The sequence below is a fragment of the Vulpes vulpes genome, chromosome 6 (assembly GCF_048418805.1).
Source record: "Vulpes vulpes isolate BD-2025 chromosome 6, VulVul3, whole genome shotgun sequence".
Taxonomy (NCBI): domain Eukaryota; kingdom Metazoa; phylum Chordata; class Mammalia; order Carnivora; family Canidae; genus Vulpes; species Vulpes vulpes.
Genome location: NC_132785.1, coordinates 96412521 through 96432734, shown reverse-complemented (window position 1 = coordinate 96432734; position 20214 = coordinate 96412521). Strand labels below are relative to the sequence as shown.

The 20214-nt window shown below is 40.4% G+C and overlaps 1 protein-coding gene across 1 annotated transcript; it reads left to right on the top strand.

Moving 5' to 3' along the window:
* Positions 1-2300: 2300 nt before the first annotated feature.
* DHRS7 (dehydrogenase/reductase 7) lies at positions 2301-19998 on the top strand. Its single transcript, XM_026000578.2, has 7 exons — positions 2301-2539; positions 8595-8747; positions 11805-11911; positions 12325-12564; positions 14901-15023; positions 16281-16496; positions 19774-19998. The coding sequence occupies exons 1-7, from the start codon at positions 2407-2409 to the stop codon at positions 19819-19821; spliced, it is 1020 nt and encodes a 339-aa protein (XP_025856363.1). The 5' UTR covers positions 2301-2406; the 3' UTR covers positions 19822-19998.
* Positions 19999-20214: the final 216 nt, after the last annotated feature.

Sequence of the window (20214 nt, the reverse complement as noted above, 5' to 3'; positions counted from 1 at the left end):
AGCACTGTCCTGGCTTCATGAAAAGATATGGAAATGTGAGTAGAGGGAGCAGTCGAATGTTCTTTCTAAGTGGGAATGAAGAAGGGGGTGAATGGAGAGTGCTTCTTTCTTCGACTCTGGCAGTCATTTAAGTTTCTCTGTTCATAATGGAAATAATGAGCTGGTATTTGAATCTACTTTTTAAAATTATTGGAATTTTATAAAATGATTGAAATTGTCTGTCCCTGAATGAACTAATCCAGTAGACGCTGGGGTTCCACTGTTCTGCCCATTGTCCCCTATGGGCCTCTGAGGAGTCCCTTCTTTTGTTTATTAGTCTTTTATCTGCTTTGAGCACTCTGGCTCCAGTTTTGAGATAAATTCTGCTCAAAATAGCAAGAGGCAATCCTGATGGATGCTACTGCATTAAGAACTTGCTGAGTATCTTCACCAGAGGCAGCAGATTCTGAGGCTGGATTTTTCTCACTGGTGAATAAAACAAATGAGGACAATTAGGCACTGCAAAGATACTCGCTGTCACAGTTGTTTTTCTGAGCATAGTGACTGCTTCTTTAAACATCTAATTGAATTCCAAAATGAATTATGCTTCCATTCAGGCAAAATGAAATTTATAATGAAATTTGTATATTAATCTATTTTTTAAAGATTCTATTTATTCATGATAGTCATACGGGGGGGGGGGGGGGGCAGAGACACAGGCAGAGGGAGAAGCAGGCTCCATGTAGGGAGCCCAGCATGGGACCCGATCTCGGGTCTCCAGGATCGCACCCTGGGCCAAAGGCAGGCGCTAAACCGCTGCGCCACCCAGGGATCTGAATCTGTTGTTATTTATAATCTGCTAGTGAGGTTAAATGACCCTGTGGTTTTATTAAAGTTTGTGTATTAGTCACAGTTTTCCATAAAAATAGCTCTGTTCCCCTTTCACCCTCCCCAGAGCTGGAGTTTGTGATGGAGAATCCAGAGACACATCCATTGTATGGTCTGGCTTGGGACACTAAATCTAATTCAATCCTTACATTTTACAGAAGGGGACCCAGGCTCAGAGGAAACTCTTGAAATTTTTTCACAGGAGTGAGATTCAGTGTGGTATTTTTAAGCACCATAGTTTAAAAGTCATTTATCATAAGACAAAACCAATATTGCAAAAGTAAACTAAAGAGGGCAGCTCTTGAGCAATATTATATCAAGTTGTAATTGAGGTAAACAATCGATCAAAATCTAAGTTTAGCTAGTGTACATATTCCTTGGAGAATGAGATCCCTATCAGTACAGTATCTGATACATCACAATTTAAACACTCTTACTGCTTTCACGAGCAAGGGCAATTCTATACGACCAGAATATAGCAGTTTATAAACAAAGTCCCTGTCTTTCAGGTTGGACTCTAAGAAGCGATAATTATAGTGGAGAAAATAAATAATAATTAATAATGACAATTCTCATAGTTATCAAAGAATGAATATAATCATTGCGTACGAACTACTGTGCCCTTCACTGGCATTTTATTTAAACCTCCCTATTCTTTGTAGCTACCGAAAGATAAATGTACTTAGGTTGCTGAGGGTGGAACCTGCTTGGGTCAAGGTCCCCAATCCTGCTAGTCCTCGTGGACGATCTTGACTGAAACTGCACTTTCTCGTCCAGCAAGGAGGCAACTCTCTTTGCAATTGCTTCCCAAATGTAAACCGACAGGGTGGCAACTCAGACTCGCGGTTATTTGGGTGGGGGCAGGGTGGAAGACAGTTTGATAGTTTGTTCGGTTCGTTTAGTTAAAAATAGAAAGGTGGGATCCCTGGATGGCCTAGTGGTTTAGCGCCGCCTTAGGCCGAGGGCGTGATCCTGGGGACCTGGGATCGAGTCCCGTGTCGGGCTCTCTGCGTGGAGCCTGCTTCTCCCTCTGCCTGCGTCTCTGCCTCTCTCTCTCTGTCTCTGTGTCTCTCATGAATGAATAAATAAAATCTTTAAAAAAAAAAAAAAAGAAAGATGAGGATGGAGGAAGTGGCGACCTTAAGTTGTTACATCTGTGCTCTTCCTTTGACACAACCCCAACCTTGAAACTACACGCCGTCAAATCAACTGTTAGAGAATCGTTCTTATCTCACACCTTGTGGCCGGTGCCCTGGCAGCAGGTGGCGTCCAGCCTTAAGCCGTCCACGCCTCGGGTCCCTCCTGCCGCCCTTGGCCAGGCGCGGTGCGGGCCCAGCGCGCCCCTCTCGCGGGGTTCCGCGGCGCGGGCGTCGCCCACACTCCCCGCCCAGCCCGGGCCGCCCCTCCTCCTGCCACTCTCTGGGCGGGGCCCGGGGGGCGCGGCTCTCGGCCGGGGGAGGCGGCCGGGCCGACTGCCGGGAGCTGCGGCGGCTCCGAGGCGCCCAGTCTTCCCCGGCGAGCCGGGCGCGCGCGGCCGCGATGAGCTGGGAGCTGCTGCTCTGGCTGCTGGCGCTGAGCGCGCTGCTCGCGCTCCTGGTGCAGCTGCTGCGCTTCGTCCGCGCCGATGGCGACCTGACCCTGCTGTGGGCCGAGTGGCAGGGGCGACGCCCAGGTGAGGCCCGGCCGCCCCCGCGCGCCCCGCAGCCCTGGGGGCGTGCAGCCTGCAGCCTGGGGCGGCCGGGGCGGGGGGCACGGAGCCGGGCCGAGGTGGCTGGCGGTCGTGCGCCGTGGTCTCCCGTCGGGGTCGGCGAGGGCTTGCCCGCTGGCCGAAGGAGGGGGCGCTGCGCTGGGCGGCGCGCGGGCGGGGCGCCCTCGGGACTCGCGGCTCCCCCCCGCTCCCCGCGTCCTGCTGCGTCAGCGGCGGCCCCGGAGTTTGTGGGCCCCAAGGCTTCTTTCGAGAACCGGAGCCCGGTTTTTCTACTTCCTGAACTTGTTCCTTCTCCCTGAATTGCGAAATAAAATGAGATAATCCGGAGTGACTCCCCTAACTAGCCACGGTCTAGAAGTATCACCCCAGTTAGAGCTGGATTTTGCGTGGCGTGAGATCTCTACTCGCACGCTCAGGGCGTTGAGCCCATCCCACTGTTATCTGTGCCCTGGTGAAAATTTGGTGTCGTTTACTAAACACATTCTTTGTGCGACAGCCATGTGCTCCGCCCTGCGCACACCTGACCTCTGGCCTTTACAGACTCTTACAAAGTAGGCATCATTCATCTTACTTTCCACACAGGGAGACCAGGCTTTGGATCCCTAAGGACTAGGGGCAGTGGGGTTTCCCTGGACTTTGTTCCCTGGACCCAAAAAGCATGTGAGGAGCTTTACTGGGAAGCGATAGCAGTTCAGAACACAGACTCCTCTTTCAAAAAGGTCCTGGGAGGGAAGGGAAGAGATAGGGCTCCTCAGGGTGTCAAACCTGGTTCTTGAGAATCAGATAAAATCTTAGATGGTACCGTGTTTTGTGTCCCTCCCAAGCCCAACCCTACTGGACAAAATTTTATTCCTTAATGTTTCGTTTCTCCCGTTGCATTTTCTTGGGAATAACATCTGGAGTGCTGCCATTATTGGGTTCATGGGAAATGCACCTATGCGAGGTCAACGCTACAAAGCTATGGCAAATAGATGGTTGGGATTGTCAGGCCTTCTCTCCATGGGTCTTTCTCTTGCCTGATGGCTGCCTTGTGGCTGCTTTAGTGGATATTTACATTTGACCCCCAGCGCTTTTGTGTTAACTTGGACTTTGAGATTACCTAAAAATAGCTTTTTTAAAAGGACTGAATTCTGCAAAAGTCATTGGATCCATCAGTTATGTCAAGTGGTGAAGAGGAAGAATGTTGACGGATGTCTGAATGAATGAATATCTAACAACTAGTTATATTAAGGTTTTCACCTATTAAGCAAAAATTAAAAGTTGACTAAAACTAATTTTTAAGAAATTTATTAATCTGTTCAATGTTTTGCTGGAAAAATAATTTTGAAGGATTTTAAGATACATTTAATTACATTGCTATTATTATGAACTTATGTAATAGGCTAATTTGCATACTAATTTGATAGGTTATCATTTATCTAATTAGGTTATCATTTATCTAAGTAGATAAATGACATTAAAAGTTATTCTGCAAATACTATAATAAAATTACATGGTAATGGCTTTTAAATTTTAATTTAACTTTTAACTTAATTTTTAAATTTAGTCATTCTCAAACCTGCATTGACTGAAGAATAAGCTTTCTTGAACTTCTTTTTTATGTATAAAGCAGAGATATATGTATGTACAGTACATAAACAGATATATAGTATATCTGGTGTTAAAATTTCATGGGGGAGTTTTTTGGAAACAAAAATGCTTAGAAAGACTACTGAGGTTTGGGAGAGTGATAATAAAACAAAGTTAAAGGCACATGGAGGGGATCCTTGGGTGGCTCAGCAGTTTAGCCCCTGCCTTCGGCCTAGGGGGTGATCCTGGAGACCCAGGACCGAGTCTCGTATCAGGCTTCCTGCATAGAGCCCGCTTCTCCCTCTGCCTGTGTCTCTGCCTCTCTCTCTCTCTCTCTCTGTGTCTCTCATGAATGAATAAATAAAATCTTTAAAAAAATTGTTTAAAGGCACATGGTGATGCACTCAGGTTCCCATCAGGTTCTCAGAATAATTTAGACTGGAAAGATGGGCAGACTCTATTAAGGTACAAAATATATATTTTTAAATAAATAAACAAATTCTCCTTGTCTTCTCCATAGGTTTATTGTTTTTGTCACCTTAAAAAATAGATAATATATTCACATGCTACAAAATTTAATGATACAAAAATAATATGGTGAAAAGTTGCCCCCAGCCACCAAATATGCCTCTCTGGAGGCAACTAATATTTCCCACCTAGAGAAATTCTAGAGAAATTCTCCATCTTCCAAGCATATATATCACATGGTAAAATTTAAGGGTGACTAATTTTAGATCCTGCTCCTAGTTCCAGAAAGATCCCTGGCACTAGTCCAGAGTAGGGAATGTCACCAGCAGCAGTGTGCCAGAGGAGAACTTGGGTTTTAGTTGGCAATAACCTCCATCTGAGTGACCTGTGAAATGACTGCCAAGAAAGATTAGGCAAGCCTAGGAGGTTTGTCATGTCTGAAGCAACAAATGGCAGTGCACAACAGATGCCTTCTAAATAACTGCTTGTATGTATCTGCTTCTGTGCTGGACCCTGGGACACCCCAGTGACTGAGCCAGCCATTGTGGAGACCCCACAGGTATCCTGGATCCTTTCTGGCCACTTCTCTTCAATAGGAATATTGACCAACTAGAGTTTGTGCAGAGGGATATGAGCCAAAGAGTGGGGAAACCTGAAGCCACGTCCTCTGAGGGAAGGTCGCAGACATTGGAAGTGTTTATTTAGCCTTCAAGAAGGAAGAGATGAGAGAATTTAGGGAAGACACGTAAGCCATCTTCAAATTGGCCAAGGATTGTCATGTGCAGTCAGGCCTGATGTATTCTTAATGTTGGCACAAGGCAGAGCCGCTGCCAACTGCCGCAGGGCAGGAGAAGTTAAAGGTATATCACAGTATAAGAAAGAATCCTTGGGGATCCCTGGGTGGTCGGCGGTTTGGCGCCTGCCTTTGGCCCAGGGCATGATCCTGGGGCCTCGGGATGGAGTCCCACATCGGGCTCCCGGCTTGGAGCCTGCTTCTCCCTCCTCCTGTGTCTCTGCCTCTCTCTCTCACTCTCTCTCTATGTCTATCATGAATAAATAAATAAATCTTAAAAAAAAAGAAAGAAAGAATCCTTGACCCCTTGAAGGATGAGACTCCTCCAGAAAAGGAGGGGGTGCTTTGGAGATAACTAGCTTCCTCATCCTGTGAAGGAATTAAGTAGACATTAGTCAATAGCTTGAGGAGAAAATTTTCAAACTGGGTTGGGGTTGAACTCTCGTGAAGTTTTCTTTCCAACTCTGAGAATCTGCTTTCAGAGACTCTGTAGGGGAGCCATTATGTCTGCTAGATTCTATGGAAGTGGTAAACAAAAATTGATGCTAAATACAAGTTTTCTTCTTCAGGGTGGGAAGAAGGGGGCCAGAACTACAGGTGAACTAAGGTCAGCATGAGCCTGGGGGGGTTTTCATCATTGGTTTTAAGTAATATTTGCTTAGTAGTGTAAACATGAAGAAATTTTTATTAATTTTATGCTGGTTAATGAGTAGTTAACAATATTTACTCTGTAGTCTTGGGTATTACAGAACTTTGGAACAAGGAGTCTTCAATGAGTGAATATACATGATTATCTGAATATACATTCTGCTATTCCCGATGGAGTCCTCTGTTGTGCATTTCCATAAAAGCACATCATATGATAGGAAGACGTTGTAGCCTAGACATAGGCTATTTGGGATGTTTCCAACTTTAGTTCAGATCTTTACATGAAACTTTTCTGAAGGCAAGGTGTATTTTCTTGAATGGCTAAGAAACAGTTGGGCTTTAAAATATTAATCATATTAAAATGTGGACACCATGGGCTAGTGGTCAGAGTGTGGGCTTTGGAACTAGATGTACTTGGGCTTATATCCCAGCCCTGCTAGGGTTGTTGGGTGTTTACTCAACAGTTACTGGGCATCCCCCGTGGCGCAGCGGTTTAGCGCCGCCTGCAGCCCAGGGCTGATCCTGGAGACCCTGGATCAAGTCCCAAGTCAGGCTCCCTGCATGGAGCCTGCTTCTCCCTCTGCCTGTGTCTCTGCCTCTCTCTCTCTCTCTGTGTCTCTATGAATAAATAAATAAAATCTTAAAAAAAAAATACTCAACAGTTACTGATGGAGTTCTTACTATATTCCAGGCTCTGTGCTAGGCCCTGAACAGTGAACAAGGCAGACAGGGTCCCATCCTTAAGGGAGTATGCAGTCTAGTTGGGAAAATTCATGTCTATGATCCTCAGTTTCCTTTTTTACAAAATTAAGAAAATTCTTATTTCATAAGTTTCTTGTGAAGGTTTTAATAAGGTAATGTGTTTAAGCACATAGAAGTCATAGAAATATATTAAGCCATTATAGTTAGTAACCCCATTGCCCCTGGCTGAACACATGAGAACACATATGTTATTGCGTGAATATTTTATGTTTTGCTGCTAAAAAGTCTATTTGTTAAACAGTTTAGCAATAATTAGTTGACATTTCATTAGGCACTGAATATGTATCAGACACTGCTCTGGAGACTTATTTTAACTCATTTTTCTCAACAGTGCTATGAGGGAGGTTTTATTATTTATCCAGTGGAAAATTAAGGAACCAAGTTTTCTCATGGAGGCATTTCATTGTTCTGGGTGACAGAGCCAAAATTTGAACCCTGGCCGTCTCCAGAGCTTATACTGTTAACCTGACAGTTAGGTTTTAGATTTGACTAAAAGAGTAAACTGATTTCCCAATTTTAATTTTTATGATCTAAAATCAGAAGTCTGTGTGGTAAGTGATGCCTTGTTTATTGTTTTTTGCAAAGATATTTGAGAAAGAAAGAGAGCACGAGCGGGGGGTGGGGGCAGAGGCAGAGGGACAAACTCATTCCCCATTGAGAAGGGAGACGGATATGGGGCTTGATCCCAGGATGCTGAAATCATGCGAAGTCCAATGCTTAACCGACTGAGCCATCCAGGTAGCTTGCTGTTTTTGATAACACATATTTTAATAAAGAAAGTACACAGGAGTGTTGTACCACAATGACTCTCTAGGAATTCAGATAGACAGTGGTTATCCTGTCCTACAATGCAACTTAAGTTTTTCATTGGAGAAAAGGAGAATAAACCACCACTCATTGCTTGAGTGCTATAACTTTTTTTACAGTCTTTAACAAGAACATAATTGGGCAGGCAGAGAATAGCATTTCATTTCTCTATCGTGTACATTTCATCTTGGGTGAGCAGTTATTTTCCAAGATGGAAGCTCAGGCATTTGGGGAGCACTTTTACAAAATGGCCTTCACTTGATAGGTATCAGATACGATTGGCAAATGGGGAAAACAAAAATCCAGAATGATTCCACCGTGCTGTACGGTAGAACTTGGTATATTCAGAGTCATCATCAATACCTCCATTGCAAGAAATCAGAATAATAGAATTCAAAACTGTCATGGGATCTTTAGTGATCATCTTATCTGAATCCTTCATCATGGGTAATGAAAGTGAGAAGGTGAGTCCAGACAGACTCTTTTTCCACTTAGTCTTACCTTTCTTAGTTGAATATATAGATAAATAGACCGTTGGAGTCAGACCATCGAGTTTACAAGGCTCACCCTAAATAAAGTCTGGAAAATGCGCCCAAGAGTGGAATATCCAAGGTAATGTGTTGATAACTGTTACTAGTAAGATTTGTATTCATGCTTTTTAAAAAAAATTAGGTAGGTGCTTTCTGAGGATATTTAATTAAAAACATTTTTAAGTCACTTTATTGAAGTATGATTAGCATGTTAAAAAACTGTATATTTAATGTATACAACTCAGTTAGTTTGAGGTAAGTGTATACCTGTGAGATCACCAGAATCAAGACCAAAATATAGGATATTAAAAATTAAAAACTCCACACATTGTGTGTTCATATTTAGTGGTAGTGTTTAAGACTATCTTTTTGGTAGTCTTTTATTTATAGGTATAATCCATAACTTATTTTCTGCCTTTGCTCTATACTTGTTTCTCACTAGAATGGGAGCTGACTGATATGGTGATATGGGTGACTGGAGCATCGAGTGGGATTGGTGAGGAGCTGGTTTACCAGCTGTCTAAACTAGGAGTCTCCCTTGTGCTGTCAGCCAGAAGAGTGCAGGAGCTGGAAAGGGTGAAGAGAAGGTGCCTTGGTGAGTAAATCTAAAATGGCAGCAATGCTTCCTAGAAATAAACCAGAATCCAAATTCAAATACAATTTTGAGAATTTTAGAGGAAAGAGTGGGATTTTCCTGGGCAATCCACTCTGGTTCCAAATGCTTCAAATGCTCAGATCCAAATCCTCTTCCTTTGGGCATCCTCTCATTAGCTGCCCTGGCCTTTTTCTTCTCTTTTTCTGACACCTTTCTACTTTTCTTTGTTTTGTTTTTTAAGTTTTAGTTTTAATTCCATTTAGTTTACATACAATGTTGTATTAGTTTTGAGTGTACAATGTAGACATTCAACACTTCCAAACAACACCCAGTGCTCATCACAAGTGCCTTCCTTAATCCCCATCACCTATATCCCCCATCACCCAGCCACCTCCCCTCGGGCCACCATCAGTTTGTTCTCTATACTTAAGAGTCCACTTCTTGGTTTGCTTCTCTCTCTCTCTCTTTTTTCCCTATACTTGTTTGTTTTGTTTTTCAGAGCTTGCTTTGGCAGCACATATACAAAATTGTTTTGTTTCTGAAATTCCACATATGAGTGAAACCATGTGGTATTTGTTTTTCTCTGAATGGCTTACATCAGTTAGCATAATATTAACTCTATTCCATCTACATCGTTGCAGATTCTTCCCATTTCTTTAGTTGGGTTCTTTGTTTTTTTGGGGGTTGTTTTTGTAAGTATCCAATATATATTTTGGATACTAGCTTTTTACTAGATATGTCATTTGGAAATATCTTCTCCCATTCCAGAGGTTGCCTTTTAGTTTTGTTGATTGTTTCCTTGGCTGTGTAGAAGATTTTTATTTTGGTGTAGTCCCAAAAGCTTTTGTTTCCTTGCCTCTGGAGACATAGCTAGGAAAATGTTGCTATAGCTAATGTCAAAGAAGTTACTGCCTGTGTTCTCTTCTAGGATTTTTATTATTATTATTATTATTAAGTAGGCTGCACACCCAGCCTGGAGCCCACCCAGCCTGGAGCCCACCGTGAGGCTTGACCTCAAGTGACCCTGAGAGCAAGACCTCAGCTGAGATCAGGAGTCAGATGATTAACCGACTCAGCCACCCACGCACCCCTCCCTTCTAGGATTTTGATGATTTCCTGTCTCACATTTAGGTGTTTTATCCATTTTGAATTTATTTTTGGGTATGGTCTAAGAAAATGGTCCAGATTTCATTCTTTTGCATGTGGCGGTCTAGTTTTCCCAACACCATTGTTGAAGAGACTGCCTTTTTCCTATTGGATATTCTTTCCTGCTTTGTCAAAGATTAATTGACTGTATAATTGTGGGCTTATTTCTGGATTTTTTCTGTTCTGTTCCATTGATTCATGTGTGCCTTTCTACGTTTCTTTTGCACTGACTCTTGGTGTTAGGGAGTGACCACCAATTCTCTCAAATGCTGGTGGGTTTTCAGTGACCACATATCTTACATTCTTTTGTCTTAAAGAATAGTTTGGTTCTTATGTATGGCATACATGTATGTAATCATAGAAGCTTAATTAGAAAGGATCCTTCATTTTGATAAAATTTGAGATATTAAAGTCATATGGGATACTATAAGATTTTTATCAAAATGAAAGAACAAAAAATGAAAGAACAGGCATTAAATTAGGTCTTAAGATGCAGCTTGAGATAATATTCGTATTTACAGAATATTGAGCAACAATGTTCATTTTTATTTATTTTTTGGTTTGAGTTTGGTATAGTTATGTTCACTTGAAAGCAGTCTCAAGTAATAAAATAAAAATGTCTCATGGGACATTTAGTACCTAAAATTAGATAATTTTGAATTTTCAAGCAGACCATTTTTTTGGTCATCTCTCTACTTGTCATTCCTTTAACATCTTTGTTTTAGTTTGCTGATGATGTTAACCACCCAAAAAAGAGAGTCAGTAGCCAAGGCCACAGGGCCTCTGAAGGCAGCTGTCATGAAAGAGGCCTCTTGTGTTTCGCACTGAGACACGTTGCCTTCAGAGGCCTCTTGTGTTTTGCACTGGAACACTTCTTATGGTGGTTGTTCCTCCAGCTGTTGAGAGTTTGCAAGTCCTATACTGGCAGAAAAGCACCATGTCAGCATTTCTTGGCTGATTATTTTCCTTTTTTCTGTCTGATCATTGGTGCAAACATTTCCATTTCTTTTAAAACAGGTCATGTTTCACAGTTTACACTTTGCCCATAAAACCTTTCTACCTCTTATGTTTTCCCTACTGGCTTATTTTTCTTATTGGCATTCTAATTGTATTTTGAAGTTAGAGTCTTATTCTTCTGATGAACAGTAATAGAAATGGCCAGTATAGGTCAACATGTTTCTTTTTTTTTTTTTTTAAGAATTTTACTTATTTATTCATGAGAGACACAGAGAGAGAGAGGCAGAGACATAGGCAGAGGGAGAAGCAAGTTCCTCGCAGGGAACCCGATGCGGGACTCGATCCCTGGACCTGGAAACACACCCTGAGCTGAAGGCAGATGCTCAACCACTGAGCTACGCAGGTGTACCTCAACATATATCTTGATTGGGAATTTCAGGATTGTGTCCTGTTCCTTGTTTGCTTCCTGGAATCTTTTTCTCTGGAAGGAAGATTCTGTGTGTCGCGTGACTGGGGAATTCTGAATGCCTTACGAGTATAAAACATAAATGGTTTTTATTTTTCAATGTGTGTTAAAGAGCAGCTATACTCTGTGAACCTATCATAAGACAAATATACCTCTGTACTTGAATAGCTCCAAAAAGATTTTTTTTAGCTTGTAGCATAATCTTGATTTCTTCTAGAGTCTGTTCCAGTGTTAGACTATATATATTCCAATTGAAGAGAGCCATTCTACTTCCTGTGTACCCAGCCAGCTTTTTGTCTGATAAGATGTTTCCTTATTACCACCAGTCCTCTTGGGCACTGAGAGAAATTCTTCTACAAGGCCACCCAGAAATGAGTTCGTTGCCAAGTCCAGTTGTAAGAGCGGGTGTTAAACTGAATTCAAGTAGAAAGAAGCTTGATTGAACTATCTCATGACTTCTACACTAATTTTTAAATGTTTTTATTTAGAGAATGGCATTTTAAAAGAAAAAGATATATTCGTTTTACCGCTTGACCTGACCGACAGAAGTTCCCATGAAGCCGCTACCAAAGCGGTACTCCAGGAGTTTGGTAAAGTAAGGAGCTATTTTGAATTGATAAGTCTTGCTTTGATATAGCAACAACAGAGATTCCTGTCTTTGTTCTATCATTGAAAGGGCTTGAGGTAAGTGGGTCCATGTAGTGAGATCAGTGCCCATGAGTCTCTTTGTCTTTATGCAATTAGTACTTTCCATACCTTAACAAGTGCTAATTCCTTGATATAGAACACAAGGAGGTAAAAATTCACTCTGCCTTTCATTTTTATGACATTTAGAAATTCCATAGGTGAATTCTGGTTTTTATTTTATCTCTTTATTGCTGACTTCTGGAAATTCACCATTCCGTTGATTTTCCAAGTTAATGATACCACCAGCCATCCCTAAGAATTCCATCATTCCATTTACAGGTCATCCTCAAAGTGCCCCTTTTTCTGATTTTATTTAACTAGATCGACATTCTGGTCAACAATGGTGGACAATCCCAGCGTTCTTTGTGTGTGGACACCAACCTGGATGTGTTCAAGGAGCTAATGGAGCTTAACTACTTAGGGACAGTGTCCTTGACAATGTGTGTTCTGCCTCACATGATCGAGAGGAAGCAAGGAAAGATTGTTACTGTGAATAGCCTCCTGGGTATCATATCTGCACCCCTCTCTAGTGGATATTGTGCCAGCAAACATGCTCTTCGGGTAAGGCTGCTCAAACTCAACTCTGATGGTACTGATCTAAATAGGCATATGGGAGATATGGCCATCAATGCAAGAGGTCATTGGAATTGGGCAGTGATGTAGGGAGACAGCAAGAGACCCAAGGAGACCTTTGGTGAGGACATCCCCAGAAGATGCTAAAAGACTTAAATCTCACATGCCTCTTCTGAATTCAGCAAACATGTATTGAGTATCTATCTACATTTTTGCCATGCCCTTGCACTGCCACAGATCCTGGGGATATAAAGATAAGAAACTGTCCCCACCCTCCAGAAATGTATAGTCTAGTCAACCTGTCACCCATATCCTCATGTCTACCACATTTTCATGGCAAATTTGGGATCTACCCCTCGTTTCTTCCGCACACACTTGAGGATGTACATGTCCTTCCTGTTTCTGTGACTTCTTTATCCTTCCCCATTGTAGTTGGTATTTATCACACACACACGCACACACACACACACACACACACAAATAGGAGCTCCCCATGGGATGATTAGCCCTAGGTTTTATATCCCTACTGGGACTGGGCTTGACTCTATTGACCAAGGCTTCACTGAAAGAAGAAAATCTAGTCAAAGCAGAGGCTAGGAGAAAATCTTGATTTGGGTTGCATAACTTACTAGATGTAAATATTGGAAGCAAATGCAGTTTTAGTGCTGGCTTAAGAGTGGATATGAAGAGTTATTAAATTGTAACATGGAACAAATTAGAGCCTAAAGCCAAGACACATAATTTATAGTTAATGATGTTGAGGGTCAATGTAAGTAGAATGTTTCACTGTTGGAATAATGAGATGCAACATCTGAATGGTCATCACACTTTCATGAAGATCTGAAACTTTGGTTCTTTAGGGTACCCTGTTTCTGCTGTGGAGAGCAAACGGTTGCAAACTGGTGAACCAGGATGCTACCCTAATGATTTCCCCATATTTGGTAATGGGGTAGTAGTCACTTCCTGCAAAACAACTGGGCAAGTCTCAGGCAGGCAGATGAGGGAAGGCAGCCAAGTTTCTCATTGACATGCACAGTGCTTTCAATAAAACACAACTGCATTGTCTGGCCTGGCTTCCAGGACTCACTGTTTTATTACTGGATTTGATCCTCTGATACAATGTAGCAGGTTGAGACTCTAGTTCCTTAAGCCAGTAGCTGAACACTGGCACCAGGAGGCACTTTTTTGAAGAACAGTTTCCTACCCTGATTCCTGATAAGCTGTAGAGTCAATTTGTTTATCATTAGAAAGTTCACACCCTATACCAGTTGTGACTTCAAACAAGGAGATGTATTAGCATCTGAAGGATTTGTGTTCATGGTGTCCTGTCTCCTCTTTTGTTATAGAAAGGCAAAAGGTTAAGGGTAGGGGAATTCCTGAATTTACAAAGCCTTTCTTCCTGTCCATCTGGGTCAGGTGCTTTGTAAGTCTGTCTGACAGTGTGAACCCTTACAGTCTGTTCATTAGTGGTCAGCATTAAGAGCTGGTAACTGTTTAATGTTACCATAAATGAACACACTCTGGGTTAGCTGTTTAGGCTTTTCAATAGTTAACTCAGCTTATACAAATGTAGTCTTTGAACATTTCCTAATTTAGGAAAAAGAGACGCGGGGAAGTAGATGTTTACTCCCTAGTTGGTCTGGAAATGGCCAGTATCTTTAAGTCTAGAGGGTCTGGCTTGTTTTTACAAAAGCCATCAAGTTAAGCAGTCATATTACATTTTTAACCAGCCATGTACTCTCTTGCTAACCCTAAAAATTTTGCTGAAATGAATTGTCCATTAAAATAGTAATAGAAATAGAAAAAGTTAAATCCTTCCTAATAATTTCTGTTAAGTATTACTAACCCCTCTCACTCCCTCTGGTGCCAACATTGGCACTGTAGACCACTTTGAGGGATAAAAGAAGCCCAACCTCAGTGATTCTTAAAGGAGAACATGCACCTTTGGAATGGGGAGCTGGGGACTGGTGTGAAGGTGTGTCTGAAAAATCTCCAGGGATAGTTTTTCACTTGTCTAGCACCTACCATAAAAAAAATCACTGATGTTATGAGCCACCACTGTCAAAGGGGTGAACTATTCATACCGGAAGATGATGACACCTAAGGATGCCTGTTCTAGATTCCTCCAGTATTACAGTTAATAATGTTTAATAAGCTTGCCGAGTTATATTACTTTGTCCTTTACTTGGCATTTCAAAACATATTTTGATAATGGGCCACTATTGTCCCTCATAAAAAGTTGAAGAAAAGTAATTCCATGCTAATAGCAAACATGAGATATGTATATTTAATTCTATTTGTTGCCCTTTTTTTTGGCCTCTTAGGGTTTTTTTAATTGCCTCCGGGTTGAACTTGCTGAGTACCCAGGTATACTAATTTCTAACATCTGCCCAGGACCTGTGCAATCAAATATTGTGAAGAACTCCCTAACTGAAGAAGTAACAAAGGTAAAAATGTCTAGCTGGAGAATAATTTGGATGCTTTATTAGTTATCTATTTGTATTGTACCACTCTGTCTCAGGGCTTAGAATTTTTTCTAACATGTTAGACTAACATGTTATCACATTATGAATTGTTTACAAAACTTAACTCATGGCATTAGGAACACTGTTAAGGTTAGCTGATGGTGCTTTGGCATTCAGTTTTAATAAAGGCTAAAGAAATTGATAAGATACTGCTTAGAAGTAATCCACTATTATGTGGGCTGTCAGTATTTTTAAAACCGAGTTTCTATCAATTCACAAGTTATAGCAACATTGAAAGGTTCTATGTGGCTGAGTTTTAGTACATCAAATCTTACTGGAATTTCAAAGAGGGGCTAAAAGTGAAAAAGCCTTGGTGAATTGTGATAATTTTAGATTAGCTTCACCTGTACCAACCAACCACAAGCTTGTGTTTCCCTTGGCTCATGGATTACGCATAGTGAGTTCCCCAGTAGATGACAAATGTCTTCTGAAGAATCCAGTATCACTCAATAATACAAAATCCCACTAAAGATCTTGAAATTTTCTTTCTTCTTCATAAAGATCACTTTCTACTGAGATGTAGATCGATTTATGATTCTATGTAAAAGTTTACAGATACAAATTTATATTTTCACATTTTCTGTGAGGCTCTAAGTAAAATAGAATGAGCATGCTATTATCGGAATCAAGTGATTTGAATGTAGACCTGGTTACTGCTAATGATCTGTGTGAGCATAGAAGAGTCACTAACTTCCTGGCCTCAGTTTATGTATTCATAGAGTGGTGGTGGGTTAACTAGATGAGCAGTAACAGATTTGTTCACTACCAGAAACTGCTTTTATTTTCTTCCTCCATTTTATCCCTATGAACTCCACGTTTTATAGAATTTCACTTGCTAAATGTATTAATTTGTTTAAAAACTTTCATTGCCAAAATGACATATAATTATCAGTAAATACATTAAAGGCGATCTAAGTAAAAGCAAAGAACTTTCATCTTTTATTTAGCCTGTACAATCTTATCTGGTAAGTGTATGATTTCTCTTAGCTTTTTGAAATTTTACAAATAGCTTATAGACAGACACTCATTAGTACCTGTGGGGCTACGAAGGGGAATGAGGTCCCAATGAAAAAGTCACTAAATGACCTATGCATCCTTTCTAGCTTAAAAGTTCTATGAAATATCTTGGTTAAAATACTCAGCATTCACTTATTTTTTTTTTTTTTAACATTTTCTTAGTCTGTAGGCATTGATACAGTCCAGTCCCACAAGATGGCGACCAGTCGTTGTGTGCGGCTGATGTTAATCAGCATGGCCAATGATTTGAAAGAAGTTTGGATTGCGGATCACCCTTTTTTGTTAGTGGTATATTTGTGGCAATATATGCCAACCTGGGCTTGGTGGCTAACCAACATATTAGGGAAGAAAAGAATTGAGAACTTTAAGAATGGTTTGGTAAGACCAATTTATACAATTCTTAATCAGTCTTGTAGTAAAGTATGGCATTTTCTAGTGCTTGAAAACTTTTTAGTAACCCTCCACCAACGTGATGTAAGAATTGTGTCCCCCATGCATATCTGTTGGTTTACTATAAATCACTACTGGTCTTGGAGAAAGAAGTTTCTACAAGGTAAAGACAAATCATACACTGCCATTTTATCTTCAACACTTCCTGATTGGTGTATGTGTCAGAATACTCTTTTGCTCCTGTTCTTCACAAGTTCCTACCTCGTATCATCTCCTTGGGTTGCTACCTGGCATCCCCTCCCAATTTCTCCCCAGGACATGTACCTTAGCTCTGTGCTTAATTCTCTCAAAGCACTCTTAACACTCACGTACTCTCTCTGTATAGTGCTGCTTCCTTTGGCCTCATTCTGGAAGCACTGTGTACCTATGAGATGTACCAAAATGTCCGTGTCTGAAAAAAATATAGTGATTATTCATTCTTTAGGCACTCATTCTTACAGAAAAGTGAGGAATGTTTTGAACTATTTCTCAGAAAATTGTGACCATCACAGGAGTTTAATGTATAAAGAGCACAGAAAATGTAATGGGTTAAGCTAAAAATTATGGATACAATTATGCAAAGAAAGCCCATTTCTGTGGATAGTTTTTATTGTTAAAGTATTTTTTCAATGACTACTAGAAATAAGGTAGCAGGGATCAATACATAAAGAGAATTATTCAGTGGGAGCATACCATATGTATCATTATATAACCTACCAATATTTAAACAATCCACAAATTGTTAGGCACTTAATTTGTTACCAGTTTTTGCAGGACAGTGAACATGAATCCGTGAAAAAAGCAAAAACAAACTAAAATACTTAAAGAGACTTAAAGATTATAAAACTTCCATGATACACTAACAAGTCCAGAGCTTGAAAAAAATCATAAAGGGGGCTATTCATTTCTACCAAGGTGTAATGTGGGCCGTTTATAAGTGTTTTGGTAATGTTGGGATATAGAAATGTGGGATGGCTCCAAAGGTAGAGCTTCAGCAAAGATTTACATGTGAATTTTAAAGTCAGAGGATAGCTGATATAGTGATATTGTGCCCATTGATGGATAAGAGTTGAGAAAGGAAGGCCTCCATACTAGGGAGGTGACATAGCATCCTGGTTAAGAGCATGGAGCCTCGTACCAGGCTCCCTGCAATGAAATCCCAGCTCTATCCTGTGACCTCATCCCTCAGTCTCAGGCAGGTTCTTTCCTGTAAGTCAATCTTCCCATCTACAAAATGATGCACTTAGTCATAGGATTGTCATGGGGATTAAGTGAGTTAGTTTATGGAAAGCACTTAAAACATATCTTGGAACGTTATGTTAGGAACTAGCCCTTAATGCTTTTCTTTTGATGGTAGTAGGATATTTAGCTAATAGTAAAGATCATAGAGTTAAGCAATAGGGTGAAGAGAGAATACATTATAGAAGTGATTGTTTTTGAAGGAAGAGGGGACCAGGGCTAGAGTTTTGGTACTACAGTTATCAATTGTGCTATTTGAAATGTCCACAGTAACATTATTTTGTTTGGTGTACAGATCATCTAACTGTAAAATGTAAATATTACTCAGTAAATCAAGCATTTGATTATGTCTAGTCTTTGCTAAAATGATGGCCTTTCTCTTCCTAACACCAACTTTAATATATTGCTTATTACATGGTCTTTTCTTTTTAAAAGATTTTATTTATTTGAGAGACAGAGACAGCAGAAGCAGAGGGGAGGGGCAGAAGCAGAGGGAGAGGGAGAAGCAGTTTCTGCTGCTCAAGGAACCCAACATGGGGTGGGGCTCAATCCCAGGACCCCAGGATCATGACCTGAGCCGAAAGCAGGTGCTTAACTGACCAAGCCACCCAGGTGCCCCTGCTTATTGAATGGTCTTATTGCTAATCACTTTTTTAATGATTATAGACAAGGCATCCTTTCATGTCCCAAGAACATTTCTGAAATAAAATACCTCATTTTTTACACTCCATATGAACTTAAAAAAAAAATTGTTCCTTTTGTCCTCAGTTTTCTCTTCCTTTTTCCCACCCATTATTTTGTATTGCATGTATATATGCAATACAGATTATATATATATATATATATATATATCTCCTTTATTAAAGAACTTTTAAAGATATTTTATTTATTTATCTATGAGACACACACACACAGAGAGGCAGAGACACAGGCAGAAGGAGAAGCAGGCTCTATGCAGGGAGCCCGAGGTGGGACTCGATCCCAGGACTCCAGGATCAAACCCTGGGCCAAAGGCAGGCGCTTAAGTGCTGAGCCACCCAGGGATCCCTCATATATTTATCTCCTTTTTGAAATCTGCCTATAAGGCATATATATTAAGGTAATGCCAATAAAGCTAAATGTACTTGTTGATAATACTTGAATTTCTGTTTAGAGTAGGAGCATTATGTCTGGAACTTTGTTTTTATGAGTGTATATAATTTTTCAGGATCAAGAACAAAAACTGCACTGAATTGTGTTATATTTTTTTTTATCTTAGTGCAAATTGTTAGAAGTGGTAAATGCATATCTTCCCAAATGAAATGTCATGTTTTAAGGTTTATTGAGTTACCTTGGTTTACTCTGTTAAGCAATGTACTAGAAATTCATACATCATTTTAGAGTTGTCTGCCAGATACTTAATTCTAAATACCCTGACCAATTCTTTGTATTTATTTAGTTTTCTTTTTTAAAGATCTATTTTTTTTTTGAGAGAGAGAGAGAATGCACATGCACAGGTGTGAGCAGTGGGGGAGGGGCAGAGGGAGAGGATCTCAAGCTGACTCCATGCTGAGTGTGGAGTCCCAATGCGGGGCTTGATCTCACGACCCCGATATCATGACTTGAGCTGAAATCAAGAGTTGGAGGCTTAACCATGTGAGCTACCCAGACGCCCCAATTCTTTGTATTTATTATAGGTATGAAAGACATGTTGGTCCAGAATAATAATAAGACGTTTCAGCATTTAAGAAGTGGCATGAGCAGATGCCAATGATATTTATGCCTGATAGAGGATGTAATAATACTAAGCCCTACAGAGATATTTTTCTATAGATCTAGAATTCTGGCTATGACTTATTCTAATTTGAGCATTTGCCAGGTTTTAAAAGGATTCTTAACAGTGAATCATAATGATATAGCTCCTAAAAACAGAAGGAATTGGTAAAATAAAACAAAAAAAAAATAGTAAATATGAGGAGTTGATTCATGTTCTGTCACTTTGTTATAGGATGCAGATATCTCTTACTTTAAAACCTGGAAGACAAAACATGATTGAAGGAGTGCTTGCATTTTTTTAGACCGCTGGAGGGAGAACTGAAAACTGCAATCTTCTTATACACTGAAGATTAACTTCGGATTTTATTTTTCAGTAGATAAAGCTTTTCTTTCAACATGTAATAATAAATAAAAGATTGCCACGAATCTTGCAATAAAGATATTAACACATGCTGCATTCTTGGATAAAATGGTTTTTTTTTTTTTTTTTTTGGTACTTGTTTCATTAGTTTCAGAGGTAGAGTCTAGTGACTCATCAGTTGCATACAACACCCAGTGCTATTTCAAATGTCCTCCTTAATGCCCATCACCTTGACAACCCATCCCCCTACCCATCTCCTCTCCAGCAAAAAGCATTTTGAAATGCTTCAGCATATATATTTAAAATCTAGGT